The sequence below is a fragment of the Pipistrellus kuhlii genome, unplaced genomic scaffold, assembly GCF_014108245.1.
Source record: "Pipistrellus kuhlii isolate mPipKuh1 unplaced genomic scaffold, mPipKuh1.p scaffold_m20_p_2, whole genome shotgun sequence".
NCBI lineage: Eukaryota > Metazoa > Chordata > Mammalia > Chiroptera > Vespertilionidae > Pipistrellus > Pipistrellus kuhlii.
Window position 1 is genome coordinate 163,128,836 of NW_023425515.1, and position 23,431 is coordinate 163,152,266.

The 23,431-nt window shown below is 41.2% G+C and overlaps 1 protein-coding gene across 1 annotated transcript in view; it reads left to right on the plus strand.

Moving 5' to 3' along the window:
* Positions 1 to 7,778: 7,778 nt before the first annotated feature.
* RNF11 (ring finger protein 11) overlaps positions 7,779 to 23,431 on the plus strand; it is a 45,567-nt gene continuing 29,914 nt past the window's right edge. The window contains exon 1 of the mRNA XM_036447291.2: positions 7,779 to 8,440. Coding sequence (XP_036303184.1) covers positions 8,318 to 8,440 — 123 coding nt within the window. The 5' untranslated portion in view covers positions 7,779 to 8,317. The remainder of the gene's footprint in view (positions 8,441 to 23,431) is intronic.

Sequence of the window (23,431 nt, forward strand, 5' to 3'; positions counted from 1 at the left end):
TGGTTGAGCATTACCCATGCACCAAGAGGTCACTGGTTCCATTCCCAGTCATGGTACATGCCTGGGTTTCAGGCTCAATCCCCAGTAGAGGGTGTATAATAGGCAGCAGCTGATCAATTCTTCTTTCTCCCTTTCTCTCTGAAAATCAATTTTATATATATATATATATATATATATATATATATATATATATATATATATGGTTGAAAGTGTCAGCAAGTTTCCTTTGTCATATCTGTTAAGGCTGGAAGGTAAGATGAGTAGAGTGTGGGATTTGCCTCAGCTTTTGTCCCATTTTATTTGGGTTGGATTAAGTGCTGTGACCTTTAATAAACATGTTAAAATAACAGAAATGTGCCTGTTCTTAAAATGTAACTGGGGTTCTGCCTTAGCAGTGGAAATAATGCAAACAGTTATAAATGGCACCATGTCACAAGTGGGAAGGCCAGGAAAACACTGACATGTGCAAACTCTTTTGGTATGTGTTCTCTAACAGCCTCAGTGTGTCTGATTTGAGAGGGACCCCTGAGTTGCAGAGAGAGTTCCTGACTTTCCAAATTATGAACATAAGCTTTTTACCCAAGCCTCTCCAATCAAATAATAGGTGTCATTTGATCATCTTTCAAAATATTATGCCAAAAGGGAAATTGATATCAGCTATGAAAATGAACACTAATCCAATGTACAGTATTCCTCAGTTCCCTTTCCACCATTTCCACGACACCAGCCTAGTTCAGAGCTCGATATCAGACCATTGCAACGTGTGTTCTGACAACCTTCTCTATGCCTCCAGTCTCTTCCATTCAATCCATTTCTCCTTGTTCTTTATAAAACACAGACCTAATCATGGAATTCCTTTGATTAAAAAAATAATAATAACTTCATTGCCTCCCCATAGCCTACTCATTATGTGGCCTTGGACAAATGACAAAACGTGTTTCTATATCTATAAGAAGAGGGATAGCATCATTTATCTGCGTGCGGATTCAGTGATAATTTTCCTTTTGAGATCCTCTGTGGCCCTGCAGATAAACCTAAAACCCTGGGCAGGCACACAAGTCTCTCCATCTTTGGCCCTTTCCTACCTTTCCAGCTTCATCTCCCCCATTCCCCCTTGTGTTTGCTGCTTCAACAGTTCTGAAGTGCTTGAAATTTCCTAAGCTGCCCAGTTTTTTAAATTTTTGCACATGCTGTTCATTCTGTCTCTAGTGTCTTTCCCTTGATGGCTACTTACTCAATTCTTCTTCATCCCTCAAAACTCATGAAAACATTTATTGAATACATAATTATACAAAGTGTATGTTCCTCTAGTCACTTAACAAATGCCTAAATTCCATCTGGAGTAGTCCCAAACTTGAGTGGCTTAGATCAACAAACATTTTTTTTCTCACAGTTCTATATGTTGGTAATCCAGTCAGGGCTAGGCTACTAGCTGTTTTGTGCCACACGGAGTCGATTTAAGTAACCTAGAGGTGTATTCATTTAGCTTCACTCACATGCGTTGAGCCTGGGAAGGAATGGCTAGAAAGCTGCCTTCATTTGTTCCCCTCTCTCCCCAGAAAGTCTCAATGTGGTCTCCCCAGCAGCGTACATGGTGACTCAAAGAGAAAATATCCCCTGGAGACAGGAAGTGAGAATTACTAGTCTGTTAAGATGTGGGCTTGTGAACAAGCACAGTGCCACTTCTATCGGTCAAACGATCATGCTGGTAGAGCCCACTCAGACTCCAGAGAAGGAGAGGTTCATCCCACCTGTCAATCACAGGAGGATCAATGAATTTATAGCCATCTTTATCTGCCACTGTCTGCCATCTGGCTACAAATTATTTACAATTTTAAAAAATAAATTCACACGCATAAAAAAAAAAGCGGGAGAGATTAAAAAAAAAATGGGGGAGAAAATACATTCACCTCTTCAAAGTATCTATCCCCCCAACAGCCTATTATAGCATCAGATTTAAGATTAAAGTCCATGATCTCATCATCTGAATAAATTCCCAGTGTGGACGAGGCTCCTGAGTTGTAACTCCTAGCGTGTACTTTCTTGAGTATTGTTCTTTTCAACATGAAGATCTCTGAACTAAGGAAATAAATTATCTTCCCCTCACACTCTTGACTACAATGGTGAGAAAGGCCTAAGATAACTGCAACAGACACTAATGTTCAATGAGACTGGTAGAAGGGGTAGACAGGGGGAATGGAAGCACATAGCAATCGCCAGTGCATAGAAATTCTGAAAGCTAGCTAGGTACGTGTTGCCAGATCCTTAATTAAGGTCTAGTTATCTCCCTGGGAATGGGTCTCTGTGATTTTTGTTCTGCCTTGTGAGTCATCCTTCCTTTTCCATAAAAAATAGCCCATTTTTTATAGTTGAGTAAGTTTCTCAGCCTTCTCTCTGCTCATAGTAGGTTAGGAGTTCAAAGATCTCTTTTAATTCTGTATTGTCTCTGATAGCTTCAGGCCAAGCTAATGTAACCCTTTTAAAATGTGAAGCTTTCTGTGTATCAAATTATACTCTATTCGTTACCAAAGAGACACAGCCACAAATTCTCTTTCAGATAGCCTTTCTCAGCCTTGGGTCCCTGTGAAGCTGCTTAGAAATCTTATTGTTGCTGAAACCGGTTTGGCCCACTGGTAGAGCGTCGGTCTGCGGACTGGAAGGTCCCAGGTTCGATTCCGGTCAAGGACATGTATCTGGGTTTGTGGGCACATCCCCAGTAGGGGGTGTGCAAGAGGCAGCTGGTCGATGTTTCTCTCTCATCGACGTTTCTAGCTCTCTATCTCTCTCTTTTCCTCTCTGTGAAAAATCAATAAAATATATTTAAAAAGAAAAGAAAAGAAATCTTATTGTTTAGCCAAAACAGGTTTGGCTCAGTGGATAGAGTGTGGGACTTCAGACTGAAAGAAGAAAGAAGAAATCTTATTGTTTAACACAGAAGATCCATGAGGCACAGCATTAAGATCCTCAGAATTTTTCCCTCCCAGGAATAATTTTTAAAGGATTTAAGAGACATTGCCTTAAATCTTGCTGAGGTCTTAACAGATTTTACAGTTGTATCCTTGACTTGTCTTTACCCTGTGATCTCATTTTGCTGGCAACACCTTGGATTTGATCTTCACCATGAGGCCATTTGTTCCGTTGGGATCCCTGTGCTGTCTGGAAATACTATCCTGGATCCTTCTTCAGTTTACCTCTCTCTTCTTTTATTTTATCATGGGTAGCTAGAAAAACAACAACAACAATGCACACAGATGACACTTTGTACTTTCTGCCTGGAAATTCACTAGCCAGGCCCTTAAGTTCATTAGGTACCTTTCTATTTTCCATGTTTCCACAAGTAACCATGCTGCCAAACCTTCCTCCACCTTTCAATAACAATTCTTTGATTGTTCTGCAAGTCCTCACCAATGATTTTCTTCAGGTCTTTCCAGCTTTCTCTAACAGACTCCTCAAGGCTCACAATTAACATCTTATTTTCAATAGTGAACAACTGAAAGTTTTTCCTCTAAGATCAGGAAAAAGGCAAGAATACCCACTTTCTTTTTTCTTTTCTTTTAAATATTTTTATTTTTATTGATTTCAGAGAGGAAGGGAGAGGGAGAGAGAGAAATATCAGTGATGAGAGAGAACCATTAATCAGTTGCCTTCTGCACACCCCTACTGGAGATGGAGCCTAAAACCTGGGCATGTGCCCTTGACTGGAACTGAACCTGGGACCCTTCAGTCTGCAGGCTGATGCTTTCAACATAGGACTAGAAGTTCTAACCAGAGCAATTTGGTAAGAAAAAGAAATAGAGACATCCAAAAGATAATGTAAAATTATCTCTATTTGCAGATGATGTAATCTTATAAGTAGAAAACCCTAAAGATTAAAAAAACACTGTTAGAGCCGAAACCAGCTTGGCTCAGTGGATAGAGCATTGGCCTGCGGACTGAAAGGTCCTGGGTTTGATTCCAGGCAAGGGCATGTAACTTGGTTGCGGGCACATCCCCAGTGGAGGGTGTGCAGGAGGCAGCTGGTCGATGTTTCTAACTCTATCCCTCTCTCTTCCTCTCTGTAAAAAATCAATAAAATATATTTTAAAAACAAACAAACAAAAACACTGTTAGAACTAATTAATAAATTCAGGAAAGTAGCAGGATACAGAGTCAACACAAATATCAGTTGCATTTCTATATACTAACAATGACCAATTTGAAAAGGAAATTACAAAAATAATTATTTAACAATAGCAACAAAAAGAATAAAATACTTAGAATTAGCTTAACCAAGGACGTAAAACATTAAACAATGAAAACTATAAAACATCCTTGAAAGAAACTAAGAAGACATAATAAATGGAAATACATCTCATGTTCATGGAATGGAAGACTTTCCCACAGCCTAATAAAGGCAACTTGTATATGATGCAAATCCTGGCTTTACTACTGAATAGCCGTGTTGTTACCAGACTGGACCAGACCCAGAGTGGGTCTGCCTCTGGCCAGCCTGGTATGTGGGTTTTTTACTTTGTGTAGGAAAGATTTCACAACACAAGTCCCGGTGACTTGGAGAGTATATTTATTAAAGCTGGGGACAGTAAAACAAGGAAGGGCTTAGAATAAAAGAAGCCAACAGGCCCTGGCTGGTGTGACTCAGTTGGGTTGGAGCATTATTCCGTGCCTGGGAAAGCTGCAGGTTCGATTCCCGGTTGGAGTTCATATGGGAGGCAACCAATGGATATTTCTCTCTCACATTGATGTTTCTCTCCCTACCTTCCTCTTTAAAATCAATCAATAGCCGAAACCGGTTTGGCTCAATGGATAGAGCGTCGGCTTGGGGACTGACGGGTCCCGGGTTAGATTCCGGTCAAGGGCATGTACCTGGGTTGCGGGCATATCCCCAGTGGGGGGTGTGCAAGAGGCAGCTGATCGATGACTCTCTCTCATCGATGTTTCTAACTCTCTCTCTCCCTTCCTCTCTGTACAAAATCAATAAAATATATATTTTTTAAAAATCAATCAATAAATCAATCAGTAGGAGCCAACAACCAACAGAAGAGAGCCTAGGTGGGGCTGCTTTGGCTCTCTAGAGACCTGACAGGAAAAAAGTGAGCCACGGTGGGGTTGCTGTTGGCTTCCTGAAAAGTCAGAGAAAAGGTGGCCTTGGAGACAGGTTCAGGGGTTTAGCCTGCTACTGCTCATTGTGCGAGCCTCCCCTTCCCCCCAAGGTTGCGACAAATCTCATGGGGACCCTTACTGATTTAGGAGAGAAAAGCACTGGCTTGAGAGGGAAAAACTTGTGCTGGGTCCTTCTTCTTGAGGGCTTTAAAGTTTGGGAGTTTAGCAGAGGCCTTAGGGGAGGATCTCAGTCGTATATTCCTCAGCTTTATGCTGATGTGCCAAAATGTGGCTTATTTTCTTAACTTCTTTGTCCTTGGGTGTGGTTGGCACAAATGGCACTAATTGGATTTCTGCTACTTACCTCTCTGAGAAGGGTGATTCAAGCTATTTACCCTCTGGTTGGAGAGCACAAGTGTAAATCATTTACTCTTCACTGTCCTTGTTTAGGAAAAAAATAGGATTTTGCAATTTACTAAATGGCTGAAAACTGCTTGGCCATTGAAGTATCTGTCTGTTTCCCTATTCTACTTGTCCTGGCTTACTGACCTGCCTCAATGTGAAGCCACGTTTCTGTTTTTACAAAACAAGAATATCAATATGTACCTTTCAGGGCTTTTATGTGTCTGGCTCAAACTAATAAACGGCAGTTATGATTATATTTATTAAAAATTACATTGAAATTTATATGATATGTAGATACACACAATATAATAACAAATCCCATTTATTTTATATTATTACATATATTCCAATTAAGAGAAACCAAGGACAGCTATGTAAAGAAAGTGGTCTTAGCCCTGGCTGGGTGGCTCAGTTAGTTGGAGTGTAGTCCCACTGCGCCAGGATTGTGGGTTTGATTGCTGGTCATGGCACATTCAAGAATCAACCAATGAAGGCATAGATAACTGAAACAACAAATTTATCTCCTACTCTCTCTCTCTGGAGCATAAATAAATAAGTAAATCAAAAACAAATTTAGATAAGTAAATAAATGAAATCAGGAAATGGTGCATTAAAAAAAGGTAGTCAAAAGCTGCCTCTTGTCTTCTTGTTGAGTGAATATTAGGAGCACTCTCATCTTTCTTGTTGCCTTCTTTTGCATACATTCATTGCTTTTTGAATTTTGTTCATTCAACCAAGAAGGAGCCTACTGTACCTTAGGCAATGTGCCAGGCCTTGCACAGAGGAGGGACAGATAATCCAGCTTGATCAGACTGTGACAGAGAAAAGCCCAGGCACTGAAAGCACAGAGGAGACTAACACAGACTGGAGGGTCAGGAGAGGCTTCCTAGGAGAAATGCAGTTGGGTCCCAGAAGGCTCAGTGGGGATAATGATTAGCCTGAAAGAGGTATTGGGTAGAAGGTCTGGAGTGAGTTTCTATTAAAGAACAACATGAGTAGCTTGGGCTGGCATGGGTCAGTGGTTGAGTGTCAAGCTACGAACCAGGAGATCATGGTTCGATTCCCATTTAGGGCACTTGCCTGGATTGCAGGCTTGGTCCCAGGTATGGGGCCTGCAGGAGGCAGCCAAGCAATGATTTTTCTCTTATCACTAATGTTTCTTTCTCTCTCTCCCTATCCCTTTCTCTCTGAAATCAATAAAAATATACATATTTTAAATTTAAGTATATATTATTTTATTTAAAAATAAAAATATAGTTTTATTTAAAAATAAAAAAGGACAACATGAGTAAAGGCCTCAGCCAACGGGAACCGTTTTCTAGGTAACGGAGAGTATTCAGACAACCTAGAGTTTAGAATATGTGAGGAAACCGCCGAAACCAGTTTGGCTCAATGGATAGAGCGTGGGCTTGGGGACTGAAGGGTCCGGGGTTCCATTCCGGTCAAGGGCATGTACCTAGGTTGCGGGCATATCCCCAGTAGGGGGTGTGCAAGAGGCAGCTGGTCGATGACTCTCTCCCATCGATGTTTCTAACTATCTCTCTCCCTTCCTCTCTGTATAAAATCAATAAAATATATTTTTTAAAAAGAATATGTGAGGAAACCATGCTGCTAATGAGTGTAGGGAGGTAGACAGGTTTTTAAACCATTTGCGAATTAATAACTTAAGTCATCACAGTATTGGGAAGCTATTGAAGGTTTTAAACAGAATGTCATCAGACTTACATTTAAAAAGATCATTCCCCTGTGCATAGAATGGATTGGATGGGGGCCACGGTGAATGCAGGGACACCAGCTTTGAGAGTGTTGCAACAGCGCGGGTGAGACATGATGGTGACATGGACTAGGGTGGTGAGAAGGCAAAGACACAGAACCATCTGAGATACACACCTGGAGGAAGGATCTCTAAGGGAGTGATTGGATAGACAGGAAAGATTCATTGGTGAGTTTAAGGATCAAGGGGAAGCCATTTAACATTTTAACTGTATGGGAGCGATACCTTCTGCTATATTTCTATAAAAGGATCACCAGGCCGAAGGTGGTGAGGAGACTCAGGACAGTGCCCACGTAAGAGCCGGGACCAGCGGGGAGGGAGCGTGGCTTCGGGGGAAACCTCAAAGGTTTCGGGGTCGGGACCCGAACCTGGGAGACGCGGACACAGACGCAGCAGCAGCAGCCCGAACAGCGGAGGGAGGGGGAGCGCGGCCAGCGCGGCCCACGCCGCCGGCGCCGGGGGCGGGGCCAAGGCACGCACGGCGGCGTGACGCAGGCAGCAGCCGGCCTCGTTCTGGCCGCCGCCGCCGCGCCGCCGCCGCCGCCGCCGCCGCGCTGAGGCGGAGTAGGATGAGGCCCGCGGCCGCGGCTCCGGCGTCTGCAGGGGCAGCGGCAGCTGAGGCAGCAGCTGAGGCAGCCGCGCCGGCCGCGCCCCCGGCTCCTGACCTGGATTAGGCCCAGCGGCTCCGTGGCCGCCGCCGCCCCGCGGGGGGGCGGGGTGGGGAAGTGTCTGGTCTCCCCGCCCGCCCCCCCCCCCCACCACCACCACATCGCCGCCTCGCTGGAGGCTCCCGCCGCGACCCCAGCGGCGCCCGCGGCCCAGCGCTGAGCCCCCGCCCCGGGGGGCTGGCATGAGCGGCGCTCCGGCGGCGCCGGGGGGCGGGGGAGCCGCCGCCTGAGCCCCGGCCTGCCGCCGCCGACCCCTCCTCGCTGCCCGCGGCTGCCCGCGGCGCTTACGAAAGACCCCGCCACCGCTCACCGCCCCCCCCCCCCCACTTCACCCCTCACCCCCAGATCACACACCCTTAAGCCTCGGAAGATGGGGAACTGCCTCAAATCCCCCACTTCGGATGACATCTCTCTGCTCCACGAGTCTCAGTCCGACCGGGCGAGTTTCGGCGAAGGGACGGAGCCGGACCAGGAGCCGCCGCCGCCATATCAGGTAGAGGGGAGGGGGTGTGGGGGGGAGGGGAGCGGCGGCGGCGGCGGCGGGGTGCGGGGGCTTGGAGGCTGTCAGCGCCCCTGACCTCGGCAGGGCCTGGCCTGGGGGGTGGGGGCGGGGGGCGTTGACCCGCTTTTAGGGCTGTTTCTGAGGGCGATGGCTCCCTGCTCCCAGGAATGGGGGGGGCTCCTTCGCCTCTTCCCGGGCACGGCGTGTGGGGCTGGTCCCCCGTCCTTGAGTGGTGGGACCCCGAGTCTGGGATCTACCTCAGCGGCTGGTGGGTGGTTTGCTGGTGGAGTTGGGAGTGACATTTTCCTGCCTTGAATGCCTGAATCGAGATTTTTCTCCTCGAGCCGCAGGCTGGGTTGTGGGACCTGGATGGGTGGCGGCCTCCCCCCCATTTGTGTGTTTCTGTGGCTCATCCACCCCCGCCCCCTCCCCTGTCTGTGCTCACGGGGTCTGGGAGGGGTGGTGCATGTCTCCTTGGGAGAGAAGATCTTTCCGTGGGGATATTAGTCCCATCACATCCATAGTTACTTGTGGGTGGACTTTGTGTGTTTGTTTTTTTTTTAAACGAGTTACTTGTTTACATATTTTTTTTTATTAAGTGTTAAACCCCTCCTCCTTTGCTCCACCCCCATGACACACCTTGGAAACGCTTTGACTTCGTAAAACTTGATTCTCTTGAACTTTGGGAACCTTTTAAACAGGACGTGAGACATAGACCCTCTGTTCCTCGTGGTCCTCCTCCCTTTGTATCCAGGACTTTCTTCTAAATAGTTTTCATTGCTTTTGGTACGGCCATCAGCGCCCCCAGATGGGTTTACACGCGATTCATCAAGAGCTATGCCCTCTTGAGAGAAAAACTCAAGGTAGACATGTAGGTGTTATTGTTCATAATGCATACAAAGCTTTCCTCTACTTCTTCAGTTTTAAGGGATGTTGGTTAAAAACTTCCCCCCCCTCGCCCCCAAGGACTTTGCAGAGTTAAAGTGGCTTAATTTTTTTTTTTTTCTCCTGAGGGGGTTTCGTTTTTTAATTGGGCAGGCTCCTTTGTTGTTTCACGGTGACATCATTATCTAGTGTTATTCTTTTCTCATTCCTGAGTAAACCAGTGTCTCATGACAGCAGAAGAACCTGATCACACAAGCCGGTTTTCTGAATAAAACCCTCCAGGGGCTTTTCATAAATACCAGTCCAGTCCAGTCCAGTCCTGATTGTGGCATACAGAAGCCTCCGTGACTTCCCTCGCGTTCTGTATTCCAGGCTCTCTGAGCCTCTGCTCCAGTTGCTCCCTCTGCCCGGAGCCCTTCCCCCAAGGTCAGCCAGGTGAACATCTAATCCTCTTTGAGGACTCAGCTCTCCTGTCACCTCACATTCCCCTCTCTCCTGTCCCGAATCTATCACTCCCTTGTTTGTGTCCTCCTGAACCCTCTGCACTTCCTTAAACAGCACACAGAACGCTTACCTGAGTGTTCTTAACCTTGTTTAGTTAGATGTTATGTCTCATGCTTGAGGCATTTCCCTCTTTCCACTGTGTAAACTGCACGCTCATAGGGGCCATGTGTCTGTCTCCTAGTATTTGCTGTTTTGTCCCCAGCATCTGGTTCATAGTAGATACTCAGTAACTGGGACAAATGAAAACTATATATAAGACTTGAGAACAGCATACATGTGCCCATGCTTTGTGCAATTTTTTGGCACAGAAAAGCTCTTGTTGAAGGGATTAATGAGTTTGGATTCAATATTATGTTTTGTAAATTTACACACCCATTTCTTCCAAAAAATTGCCACAGGGAAAGTCTCTTTAAAAATAAAAAACTAAGGGGGAAAAGGGGACATATGTAATACTTCCAACAGTAAAGATTTAATTTAGAAAGACATAAGCTTAATCTGGCTGTCTTTCTGAATTTTTGAAACAAGTAAATTGTTTATATTTCACTTTCTGTTTACCTCAAAATACTGTAAGACTAGTATGTGCTTATTTCAGTTTCATGAGCAAATTTTTGTAGTGGGTATGGATTTTTATTTCAAAATCTTTCATATTTTCTAGCCCCTTTCCAGGCAAATTGAATATCTTTGACTTATTGCCCTTTTTATTATTTACGATAACATAGTGTTGAGAATTGTATTGGCTTTTTCCAGGAGGACTAGGTGATAATGAGAGGTTTGGAGGGGTTATTTTTTGATATCATGGAGGAAAATATTTTGAAACATGTTATTTGTGACAGTGGGAGTTTTTTGTGGTTGTCCTTTCCTGAAATAAATGACCCAGATGCTGATGTGGAAATTTGGTTGGTATCAATTGAAAGAAAAGAATTTCTTTTAAAAGTAGGAACATAAAAAGAGAAACTTGAGTAGAAAATATTTTGTTCCCCATGAAGGAAATAAGATTTTCAAGAATGATTTATTTAGATGACCTGAGAAACCCCATCCAAAGTAAATTATTTATATTTCCAGTGGACAGAAGTAACTCCTCTCACCTTAAATAGTATATAATTAGCGAGTTACAGGAATATTGGCTAATCATTTTTTTGACTAATTTCTTAAAAAGGTAGTCTCAGCTGCAACAGAATTAATTTTTTTTCATGATTATAAAGAAACACACTTGTATTTTTTCTGTAGTGAAGAAATGTTTGTGTTTGTGTTGCACAATGTATATCTATATGCCAAGAGCTCTAACTTCTGGTTATTTCTTATTAGCAGGATCTAACAGACTTTTTTTTTATTTTGCATAAAAGTAATCACTGTACCATTCTGTCAAAGTTTATAGGAAGTACATATTTCTTTCCTGGGTTGTTGTGTTTTCTGTTGTTGTTGTTTGTTTTTATAGCCTCCTCATTGGTCTCTCTTGCCTTCCCAATAAGTCTATTCCTTTTTAAAAAAATATTTTTTATTGTTTTTTAGAAAGTCAGGAAGGGAGAGAGAGAGAGAGAGAGAGACACACACACACACACACACACAGACATCCACATCAACATGGATTGCATCCTGTACGACCCCCCATCAGCCCAGGCACAGGCACATTCTCTGACCAGGGAATCAACCAGCACCAGCATGGTGTATGGGACAACACCCAACCAATTGAGCCACCCCAGCCAGTGCCTAATAAGTCTGTTCTTAATTCAGCAGCCAGCTGAGTGATTCTGATACAACAGATCATGACACCCTGCTTAGCCTTCTATGGATACCCATTTCATTCCATGTAAAAGCCAAATTCCTTACAGTGTCCCCTAATCTATACTAATAAAAGGGTAATATACTAATTAGACTGGGAGACCTTCCGGACAAAGCCATGGTGGCGGGGCCAAGGCAGAGGTGGTTAGGGGCAATCAGGCCAGGAGGGGAGGGCAGTTGGGGTGATCATGCCGGTGGGAGAGGCAGTTGGGGCAAGAAGGCCGTGGAGGGGGGGAGGGGGGCAGTTGGGACAAGCAGGCTGGCAGGCAGAGTGGTTAGGGGTGATCATGCAGGCAGGCAGGTGAGCAGTTAGGAGCCAACGGTCCCAGATTGGAGAGGGTGCAGGCCAGGCTGAGGGGGACCAGGCCAGGCTGCTGGCTTCTCTTTAGCCTTTCCGGCTTTCTTGTCCCAGGATACTCCAGGACCTTTGCCCTGGTTTCTGTGCCTGGAGTGCTCTTACCCCCGTATCACCATCACTGACTCCCTGGCCTTCTTCAGGTCTTTACTCAAATGACACTTTCTTAAACCCTTTCTGACCATCCTTTTTAAATTGCAGCTTGCCACAATATCTTGGAATTCCTCCTTACTCTTTTCTGTTTTCCCCCCATAGCATTTATCACTTTCTAACAGTATCTTTACTTATTATGTTTATTATCTTTCTTCTCCCACTAAGTGGTAAGCTTCCTGAGAAAAGGGGATTTTTAAAGAACAGCTTTACGAGTACCTAGAACTGTGCCTGGCACACATTAGGCACTCAATTATTGGTTGAATGAATGTATTTTTTAAAATCAATGTATTTATTTTGAGGCAAGTGCATTTGAATGTCTTATAAGAAGTATGTATATTCCTACTGCCTTTTCCCTTTATTATGGATCATTTTTAAGGTATCAATTCTAAAATTCAAATCTCATAATATTAAATGTAGGTATAAAATAATTATTGATAAAATAATTTAGGGTTTAGTTCACCCTGTATATATTCTATAACAGAACATTTATTTTATGAAAAAGTACTTGAATGCTTGTCCTTAGAGAAATAGGAGGAAAGAGGTTAGAGCTTTTCTTGAATTAGAGATAAAAACAAAGAAATTTGGCCGAAACCGGTTTGGCAGCGCCAGCAGGGGGCAGTTGGGGACTAGCAGACCAGTGGGGAGGGAAAGTGAGGGTGAGCAGGCCAGCATGGGGGGCAGTTGGGAGTGAGCAGGCTATCAGGGGAGGCAGTTAGGGGCAGGCTATCAGGGGAGGCAGTTAGGGGCAAGCACACTGGTACGGGGGGCAATTGGGGGTGATCAGCAGGATGGCACGGGGGGGGGGGGGGGGGCGGCGGCACATTTGGGGGTGAGCAGGTCAGCAGCAGGGAGCAGTTGGGGGCGAGCAAGCTGGCAGGCAGAGTGGTTAGGGGCAATCAGGCAGGCAGGTGAATGATTAGGAGTCAGCAATCCCAGATTGTGAGAGGGATGTCCGACTGCCGGTTTAGGCCTGATCCCTGTAAATCAGCAGTAGGACATCCTTTGAGGGGTCCCAGATTGGAGAGGGTGCAGGCCGGACTGAGTGACACCCTCCTCCTCCCCCCACCCCACTCTACCCCCCCTGCACGAATTTCGTGCACCAGGCCTCTAGTATATATAATGCTTATTTTTAAGTATACAGAGCTGTATTAATATATTCATATCTTGGTTTTTTTGGATACTTTTATGAAGTCAATTCAAGTAATTGAAGATCTTTTTATGTTTTATTTTTGTTTACCATTTTGGTGGAAATTATCTCAAAATGTAGTTCATATATCTTGGTCTTACTGAACAAATTAATTTTAAAAAAATGCCCTATGTAGGACATTTATCCTTCTCCTCTTAAAGTTTTACCTTTTCACTGAGGTGTAGATCAACTCTAACCTCTTTAATGTTTTTAGAAAGCATTAACTAAAAAATATTTTAAGAAAGTCTAGTTTTCACTTGACCATTTTTTCCTCCCTCACTCCTGATTTTCTTTGTATTACTTGGAAATCATTTTACCTTATAAATTAGCTCTGGTACTTTAATAATTATTTTCTTTCCAAATTATAGTTTTCTTAAAGATGAGAATGAGGTAAGATTTTAAATTTTCTTTTTTTAAAATATTTTTTTATTGATTTCAGAGAGGGAGGAAGGGGGGGAGGGAGAGAGAGAGAGATATCAATAATGAAAGAGAATCATTGATCGGCCGCCTCCTGCATGTCCCCTATTAGGGATTGAGCCCAAAACTCAGGCATGTGCCTTGACCAGATTCGAATCTGGGACCCTTCAGTCCTCAGGCCAACACTCTATATCCATCAGCCAAACCAGCCAAGGTTGGATTTTACACTTTCTTGGTGGAGTGGAATGGCACCTAACATATTCTGGACACCCAGTGACTAACTTAGAACTACTGTTCCATCTCCCTCTTATTGTCACCACCATAATTGATGTTCTCATTACCTCTTACAATAAACTAATTGACATATCTCCTCCCCATTCATTTCATTCCTTGCTGCTAAACAAATTCTAAACAGAGTAAATCCCTTGCCTCTTAATCCTTAATGATTCTTCATGACTTGTCACTGAAAATCTCAGTCTTAAATATCTGTCAAAGTCATAATCTGGCTCCTTATATAGTTTTTCAGCTTTTTTTTTTTTTAATATATTTTAATTGATTTTGTACAGAGAGGAAGGGAGAGAGATAGCAAGTTAGAAACATCGATGAGAGAGAGTCATCGATCAGCTGCCTCTTGCACAACCCCTACTGGGGATGTGCCCGCAACCAAGGTACATGCCCTTGACCGGAATCGAACCCGGGTCCCTTCAGTCCCCAAGCCGACGCTCTATCCATTGAGCCAAACCGGTTTCGGCAGTTTTTCAGTTTTTTAAGTCTGACTCTAGTCAGAGAAAACAGTTTGTTGTAATCTATATATGCCTCTGTTTTCCGATCTCTGCCTTAGCTCATTCTATTCCCATTGCCATTAGTACTCTTCCCTTAATTTCTAATGTAAATTCTAGCTTTCCAGGTCCAGCTCAAATGCCAGGAATCCTTTTCTGACCTCCAACATGAGTAATTTCTTACTCCTAACTTCTTTAAAGAGTTCATTTACCATTCCGTGGACACTTTCTTTACCCTTACTATTTGATTTTAATTATAACAATGCCACATCTCCTCTGCTAGAATCGAAGACTGATGATTCATCTTTGCATTGCTAGAACTGTTTTTCACATAGTAGGCACTCAAATACTTGAGTAAATGTGAATATCAGTTATTTTGTTTTTCTGTAAGAGTCTTAAGTTTGCTTTTTAAAAAATACTTATTGCTTTTAGAGAGAGAGGAGGAAGGGGAAGAGACATTGATTTTGTTGTTTCTACCATTTATGCATTCATTGGATGCTGCTTGTATGTGCCCTGACCTGGGGTCAAACCTGCAACCTTGGTGTATGGGAATGACACTCCAATCAGCTAACCTCCCCAGCTAGGCTGGTTGTTTGCTTCTACATAAATTGTTCCCAGAATCATGTGCTTTACTGTTTGGCCTTTGTACTTTAAAGGGTCCTGCTATTTTCCTCTCCCACATTAACTATTTTTATCTGACTGTATTCAGTTTTCTTCTGTCACTCCTAATTTATAAAGTACATAAACTTCGGAAAACTTAATCTGTTTATTTCTTTCATTCAAGTTTGGTTTGTGTTCTGTGTAGTTTAACTTGCCTTGGTTTTTGTAAAAACGAAGAAGCAAAGATTATTTGTTTGCTTATTTACTTAAAATCTTTGTTATAGGGGGTTTGTTTGTTTATGCCTGATTTTCCACTCTGGATGTCCTTTAATTATGGCTGATTTTTTGCCATTAAGCATGTATGCACGTTTAAGAGTAGGACAGTGTGTCACTTTAATTCTAGAGCTAATTATAGGGTAATTTGAGAAGATGGGGTAATAAGTTACTTGGCAGATAAGACCCAGAAAACTTGACTTTCTTAAAATATTTTTTAGTTAATGCTTTCTAGAAATATCATAAAATTTTATCATAAAACTTAGAGCTTTAAAATCTTAGTACAATACTTTAGAATGGGATTCTTTTTTTAAAAAGGTTTTAATTTTATTTGGTTTCCTCTAAACTGAAAAATTGTCATAGAATAGCTGCTATAGATTCTGACTTTTTTATTTAACTTGACTCTCTTTCTTTCTTTCTTTCTGTTTTTTTTTTAATGCTGTAATTAATTTAAAAATTTTGTTTTCAGAGAGGAAGGGAGAGGAAAAGAAAAATAGAAACATCAGTGATGAGAGAGAATCATTGATTGGTTATCTCCTGGATATCCCCTCCTGGGAATCGAGACCATAACCCCAGCATGTGCCCTTTACCAATATCGAACCTGGGACCCTTCAGTCTGCAGATTTGACACTCTATCCATTGAGCCAAACCATCTGGTGCCTCCCTTCTGTCTTTATTATGCCTCAGCCAAGTTTAAATGAGGAGGGGAATGAAAGGATGATTGTATTGTACATACAATTGGAATTAAATGTTGTATTTCTTTGTCATCTTGTCTCAAGCCATTTTTAATTATCTTCTGTGTATTACCTTCCTTCAAGCAAAGAAATAGGGATGATGTATTTTTTTCATTTATTCAAATAGGTTATTAAAAAATAGGCTGGAATAATTTTCCAGAAGTTGATTCCTTACCAGTAACTTTTAATAATGAATTTAACAGACACTTATGATATTACTAAAATGCTCAGAATTCAGGATTATTATACCAGGGGCCCAGTGCACGAATTCGTGCACCTTGAAAGAAACAGGGTCAGGTCTCAGGCCATCCTCCGCGCCTCTGCCCAGCCCCTCCCGCCACAGCCCCTGGTCTCCTGCTTCTGTTGCCGCTGCTGTTCTCATATGCTGATGGTGCCAGCCCCGCTCGCACCCATTGACGGCGCCAAGTGATTGGAATGGGTGTGAGCGGCAGCTGCTGCCCTGATTGCTCCTCAGGAGCAGGGGGAAGTGGAGTAGCCCTTAGGATGATCAGGGACAGCAGCTGCTGCTTGCACCCACTGACGGTGCCGAGTGATTGTGAGTGGTGAGTGTGAGTGGTGGTTCTGGCGCTGGCAGTGGGTGTGAGTGGAGGCTGCTAGCCCCAGTCACCCCTCAGGGCAGGAGGAGGTGGAGAAGCCCTGAGGGGCAATTGGGGCCGGCAGCCACAGTTTGCACCTGCTAATGGTGCTGGGGTGGCACTGGTCGTCAGCAGATGGTACAAATGGTAGCTCTGATGCCAGCAGCAGGTTCGAGCTCTGGGCAGGACTACAGTGCAAAGAATTTTCAGTAACCACCAGAGGCTCGTCCCAGTGACAGCAACCAGTGCCCTGCCTTGGTCTGGCATCCTTGCTCACCTTCACCATCCTGCCTTGGCCAATGCCTGCCATGTTCTGCACTCTGCCACCTGCTACTGATGCCACCATATTCCATGTGTGGTCAGCGTACATCATAGTGACCAGTTGTTCAATTGTTCTGCTGTTCCATCTATTTGCATATTAGGGTTTTATATTTATGTAGGTAAATGAAGTTGAGTGATGTGGCTAAAGATACTAAAGACTCACAGAAAGTGGAAATGTGAGTGAAAGATGTAAGGAACAGTCAGCTTACAGACAGCCAAAGTGTGTGTTTTTAATGGCAGAAGAGATTGCTACATGCAATTGAGAAGTAAAGTGATAAGGGAGAACTAAATATTTTTTTCTCTTGGAGAATCTGCCTGACCTTTTGATTTTGACATTCAGTTTGGCTTTATGTTGCTTTTGAAGTCTTAGAAGAGTTCCTTTATTTTAACTGATTATGAATACTTTGAGTTCAGCCCTGGCCACATGGCTCAGTTAGTTGGTATGTTGTCCCCTATACCAAAAGGTTGCATCTTCAATTCCTGGTCAGGGCACATTCCTAGGTTTCAGATTCCTTCCCCAGTTGGGATACATACAGGAGGCAACTGATTGATATCTCTCTCTCTTTCTCCCTTCCTCACTCCTTCTCTCCCTTCCTCTCTCTAAAATTAATAAAACAACAACATATTCTTGAGTGAGGATTTAAAAAAAAAAGAATACTTTGAATCTAGTTTAATGTGAATGCATATATACCTATCTTTTAATTAAGTAGCCAACCAGGAGTGTGCTTCCAGGGGCAAGTTGAGTAATTATCTTGTTACTTAACCCAGAGAGCATACAGTAAGATAACTAAGAAATCATCAAAAGTGTGGGAAATAAAGCAATCCTCCAGATATATTAATTTTGATGTATATTTGAGTTGTGTTAATTTATTAAAATTTTCTGAATTTCTTATGAAGCTGAATGGCTTTAAGAAGAGTGAGACTTTTGCCCTAGCTGGTTTGGGTTGGTGGATAGAGCATCAGCCTTCGGACTGAAGGGTCCCATGTTTGATTCCAGTGCAGGAAACAGCCAATCAATGATTTCCTCTCATCGATGTTTCTATCAATATCTCTTTCCTCTCTTTCCTCTCTGAAATCAAAACAAATATATTGAAGTGAAAAAGAGTGAGACTTTTATAACTGACCAACTAGTTAAAATTACATATAATTTTGTATAACAATTTAATTCTTTGATTTGTTGGGGGCGGGGACAGGGAAGAAGCAATTTACCATAAACTGAGTTACAAGGCTTTAAGGATAAAAAGCAGGATGCTTGATACCTATTTTCTGTCACCAAGTATGTTAGGCACCCAGGGAAAAGGAGAAATGAATCCTTTACTCCCGAGGAAGCTACTATATTAGTTAAAGGGGCCAAAATTAATGCTTATACATGAAGCATTTTATTATAGTTTATTGTGAAATAGTATAATCAAGTATTATGTGTTTGATGTAAACTTTGAAGTTGAAAGATCAATTTGTAATATGATAGTGAATCACAAACTTACTTTTTAGGTTCTGAAGACTTTAAATGAAATCTTATGTGAACATCAGTGTAAAAAAAGGAATAAAAGCAGTCCTGGCTGGTGTCAATGGTTAGAGTGTTGCCTTGAGCACAGAAAGGTCATGGGTTCAATTCCTGGTCAAGGGCACATACTTGGATTGCAGGTTTGATTCCCAGCCCTGGTTAGGGGGATATGAGTGGCAATCTATTGATGTGAGGTCTCTCTTACCTTGAAGTAAGTTTCTCTCTTTCTCTTTGTCTTCCCCTTCCTCCCTTCCACTCTCTAAAAATCAATGGAAAAAATATCCTCTAAAGATCAGTGGAAAAATGTAAAGATTAACAAAAAATCAAACAAACAAAAAAGTATAAAAGCAAAAGAGCTGCCCTTATTAAACTATGAGTAGGGTAACTTAGACCCAAAAAAATAATGAGTAGATGGTGATTATGAATTCTATAATCTTATGCACTTAGAGTATAATATACAAGGATGGGCAAAAGCAGATTTTCAGTTGTAATACAAATAAATACTACAATAATAAATAATAATATAATACACTATGTTTTGCATACTCACAATTGTAAACCTGCTTTTGCCAACCCTGTATATGTTTGTGTAAACCTTTTTATTTTTTATATACAATAAGCAGTATTTCTTTAATAGTATATTAATAGTATAGTGTACTTCTACATATTAGAACCACTATGAAGATAGAGCCTATTTCCACCAAAAGACTCCCTCATACCCAATCCAACAGTCAATACCTCTTTCCGAAAGGTAACCACTCTTTTGACCTCTTATAACCATAATTGTGTTTTGCCTAGTTTTAAAGTTAAATAGAATAATTTGTACAGCATTGTGAATTTTTTGTGTGTTCTTAATATGTATGTGATAATAGTTCATACTATTTTTTTAAATATATTTTATTGATTTTTTACAGAGAGGAAGAGAGAGAGTTAGAGAGTTAGAAACATCGATGAGAGAGAGTCATTGTTCAGCTGCCTCCTGCACACCCCCCATGGGGGATGTGCCCACAACCAAGGTACATGTCCTTGACCTGGGACCCTTCAATCCGCAGGCCGATGCTCTATCTGAGCCAAACCAGTTTCGGCAGTTCATACTATTTTTTATTGCTGTATAGTATTCAATTGTATAAATATACATTTTTATTAATTCTATTATTGACGTATATTTGAGTTGTGTTAATTTTTGGCTGCATAAATCGGTTGTGATCATTCTTTTTATGTACAAAATGTATAAAAGCACCTGATTATTTTGAGTATATATCCAGGAGTGAAATTGCTTTGTAATGGGGTAAGTATATGTTTAGTTTTCCCCACAGCATTTTATTAAGTACTTTTCAAAATACAGAGTAGACAGAATTGTTTGAATACCCATATTCCCACCACTCAGATTCTGCAGTTAACATTTTGCCATATTTGTTTTAATACATACCCATCCCTCTATCAAAACATTCTGGTTTTTGATGCATTTCAAAATAAGTTGCTGCTGAAACCGGTTTGGCTCAGTGGTAGAGCGTCGGTCTGTGGACTGAAAGGTCCGGGTTCGATTCCGGTCAAGGGCATATACATTGGTTGCGGGCACATCCCCGGTAGGGGGTGTGCAAGAGGCAGCTGGTCAATGTTTCTCTCTCATCGACATTTCTAGCTCTCTATCCCTCTCTCCTCCTCTCTGTAAAAAATCAATAAAATATTAAAAAAAAAAAAAAGTTGCTAAGTAGTTTTCCAAAGTGGTTTCACCAATTTACAATCCTACTAGCAATGTGAAATAATTCTATTTGCACTATTTCCTTACCAGCACCTGGTATTGTCAGACTTATTTTTTTTTTTTTCTTTTCAATTTTTAGATTTTTTTTTTTTTTTTGAGAAAGAAACATCAGTTTGTTGTTGTTCCACTTATTTATGCATTTATTGGTTGATTCTTGTATGTGCCCTGCCTGGGATCAAACCCACTACCTAGATGTATTGGAATGATGTTCTAACCAACTGAGCTACCTCATCAGGTTTGTAATTCTTATTTTAGACATTTTGATAAGTGTGTAGAAGTACTTCGTTGTGGTCTTAATTTGTACTTCCTCAATGAGAAATACATCCAATATACATACTAATATGTGTTGTGTTTTTTGTTTGTTTGTGGCTATCCTCTTTCACTTAGTATAATGTTTTCAAGATTCATATATGTTGTAGTATGTGTCAAGACTTCATTTCTTTATTGTGAAATATTCCATTATATGGATGTGCCTCATTTTATTTAGCCATTCATCAGTTGATGAACATTTGAGTTTCTACTTTTTGTCTCTTATGAATGCTGTCAGGACCATTTGTATACAAGTTTTTATATAGATGTGTTTTCACTTCTCTTGGTCACACATCTACTAGTGGAATTGCTGTGTCATATAATTCCATATTTAATCTTTTGAGGAACTGCCAAACTGTTCTCCAAAGCATTTGAAATATTTTACATACCCATCAGCTGTGCTCAAGTGTTCCAATTTCTCCATGTTGTCTAAAAACTTATTTATTTTATTATAACCATCCTAGTGGCTCTACTAGTAAAGTATCTCAGTGTGGTTTTGATTACATTTTCCTACAGGCTGATCATGTTGAGCATCTTTTTATGTGCTTGTTGGCCATTTGTATATTGTCTTTGGAGAATGTTTGTTCAGATCATGTGCCCATTTTTAATCAGGTTGTCTATTATTGAATTGTAAGAGTTCTTTATTTATTCCAGGCCCTTGTCAGATGTATGATTTGCAAAAGTTTTCTACCATTTTGTGAGTTGTCTTTTCACTTTCTTGATGGTGTTATTTGAAACACAAAAGTTACGAGTTCTGATGAAAAACAATTTATTTTTTTCTTTTGTGGTTTTAGCTTTCAGTGGTTGTGTCTGAAGTTTAGCTTAAGATCACAAAGTTCATTCCTGTTTTCTTCTATTAATAAGAATTATTTTTAGTTCACACAATTAGGTATATGACCCATTTGGAGTTAATTTTTGTGTATAGTGTAAGGAAGGCCCACATTTATTCTTTTATGTGTGACTGTTCTGTTGTTATAGCACCATTTGTTGAAAAGAGCATTCTTTCCCCTTTGTCTTGGCATTCCTCTCCAAAATCAATTGTCCAAAAATGTAAGGGTTTATTGCTGGACTCTTCAATTTTGCTCCATTGATCTGTACATCTATCCTTAATGCTAGTACTATACTAGCTTTGTCATAAGTTTTGAACTCAGGAATTATGAGTCTTCCAACTTTGTTCTTATTATTCAACATTGTTTTCACTATTCTTAGTTTTTGTAATTTCATATAAATTTTAGGGTCAGCTGTCAATTTATACAAGTAAGCCAGCTGGGATTTTGATAGAGCCACGTGTGATTTTTTTAATTTTATTTTTTTGCTAATTCTCACTTGATGTTTTTCCATTGATTTTTATTTTATTTTATTTTTATTTTTTTAGAGAGAGAGAAAGTGGAAGAGAGAGGGAAAGACAGAGAAAAAACATCATTGTGAGAGAAACACATAGATTGATTGTCTCCTTCACATGCCTCGACCAGGGCCTGGGCTGGAGAGGAGCCTGAAAATCAAGGTCCCTGCCCTTGGCTGGAATTGAAGCCTGGACCCTTTGGTGTATAGGTCAACTGAGCCAAACCGGGTAGGGCCAACTTTTTTTTTAATGAACCTACACTGAAACATCATTATCAACCAAAGTTGATAGTTTATGTTAGGGTTACTCTTGGTGGTGTACACTATTATGATTTTGGACAATGTGTAATGAATGACATGGTTCCACCATTATAGCATCATGCAGAATAGTTTCCTTGACCTAAAAATCCTCTGTGCTCCACCTTTTCAACTTTTCCTACCCCTAATTCTGGCAGCCAATGATCCTTTTACTGTCTCTATAATTTTGTCTTTATCAGAATGTTATATAATTAGATACATACAGTAAGTGGCCTTTTCACATTGGCTTATTTCACTTAGTAATATGCATTTAAGGTTCCTTTAGAAATATGCACTTAAAGTTCCTCCATTTCTTTTCATGGCTTGATAGTTAATTTCTTTTTAACACCAAATAGTACTTCATTGTCTGGATGTTCCATATTTTATTTATCCAATCACTTATTAAAGGACATCTTAGTTGCTTCCAGGTTTTGGCAGTTATGAATAAAGCTGCTAAACACATCTATGTTCAGGGTTTTGGGTGGACTTAAGTTTTTAAATCCTTTGGGTAAAAAATAAGGAATACCTGCTGGATCATATTTGGTAAGAGTATATTTATGTTTAGTTTTATAAGAAACAACCAAACTGTCTTCCACAGTGGCTGTGCCATTTTGTATTCTCACCAGCAATGAGTGAGAGTTCTTCTTGTTCTATATCCTAAATAGTATTTGATGTTGTCAGTGTTTTGGATATTCACCATTAGAATAGTATTTTTTATTTACTTTAATTTGTAATTCCCTGTATTTATTAGTGTGATCCCCTTTAAGTGGGACAGGATGGCAAGAGGTGAATGGCGTTGGATATTTCCCTTCTCTCACATGGAAGGTTAGAACTAACTGAATTTAAGTATTACCCTTTCTTCAGATAGATTATCATCTGATAAAACCCCACAGGTTGGTGCTGGCAAAATAGTTTCTCCTGAGGGCAAGCCTGATTAGAATAGAATGCTCTGGTATATATCAAAATGGTCCCTTTTCTCCTCCCCCTTTTGGAGGCACTAGAAAATTTTTCTCTGATATTCTCTGTGAGGAACTGGTAGAGTTCTTGGGGATAAAACTTAAAAAAGTAGGAGGTCCTCTTGTAGTTTTTAACTCAAACTTGATCTCTCTGAGCCACCATCAGTTATAATTCAGGTTTTTTTGTCCCAGTGCTGGTTTTGCTCATGGTTCCTGCTCCAGTAAATGGTG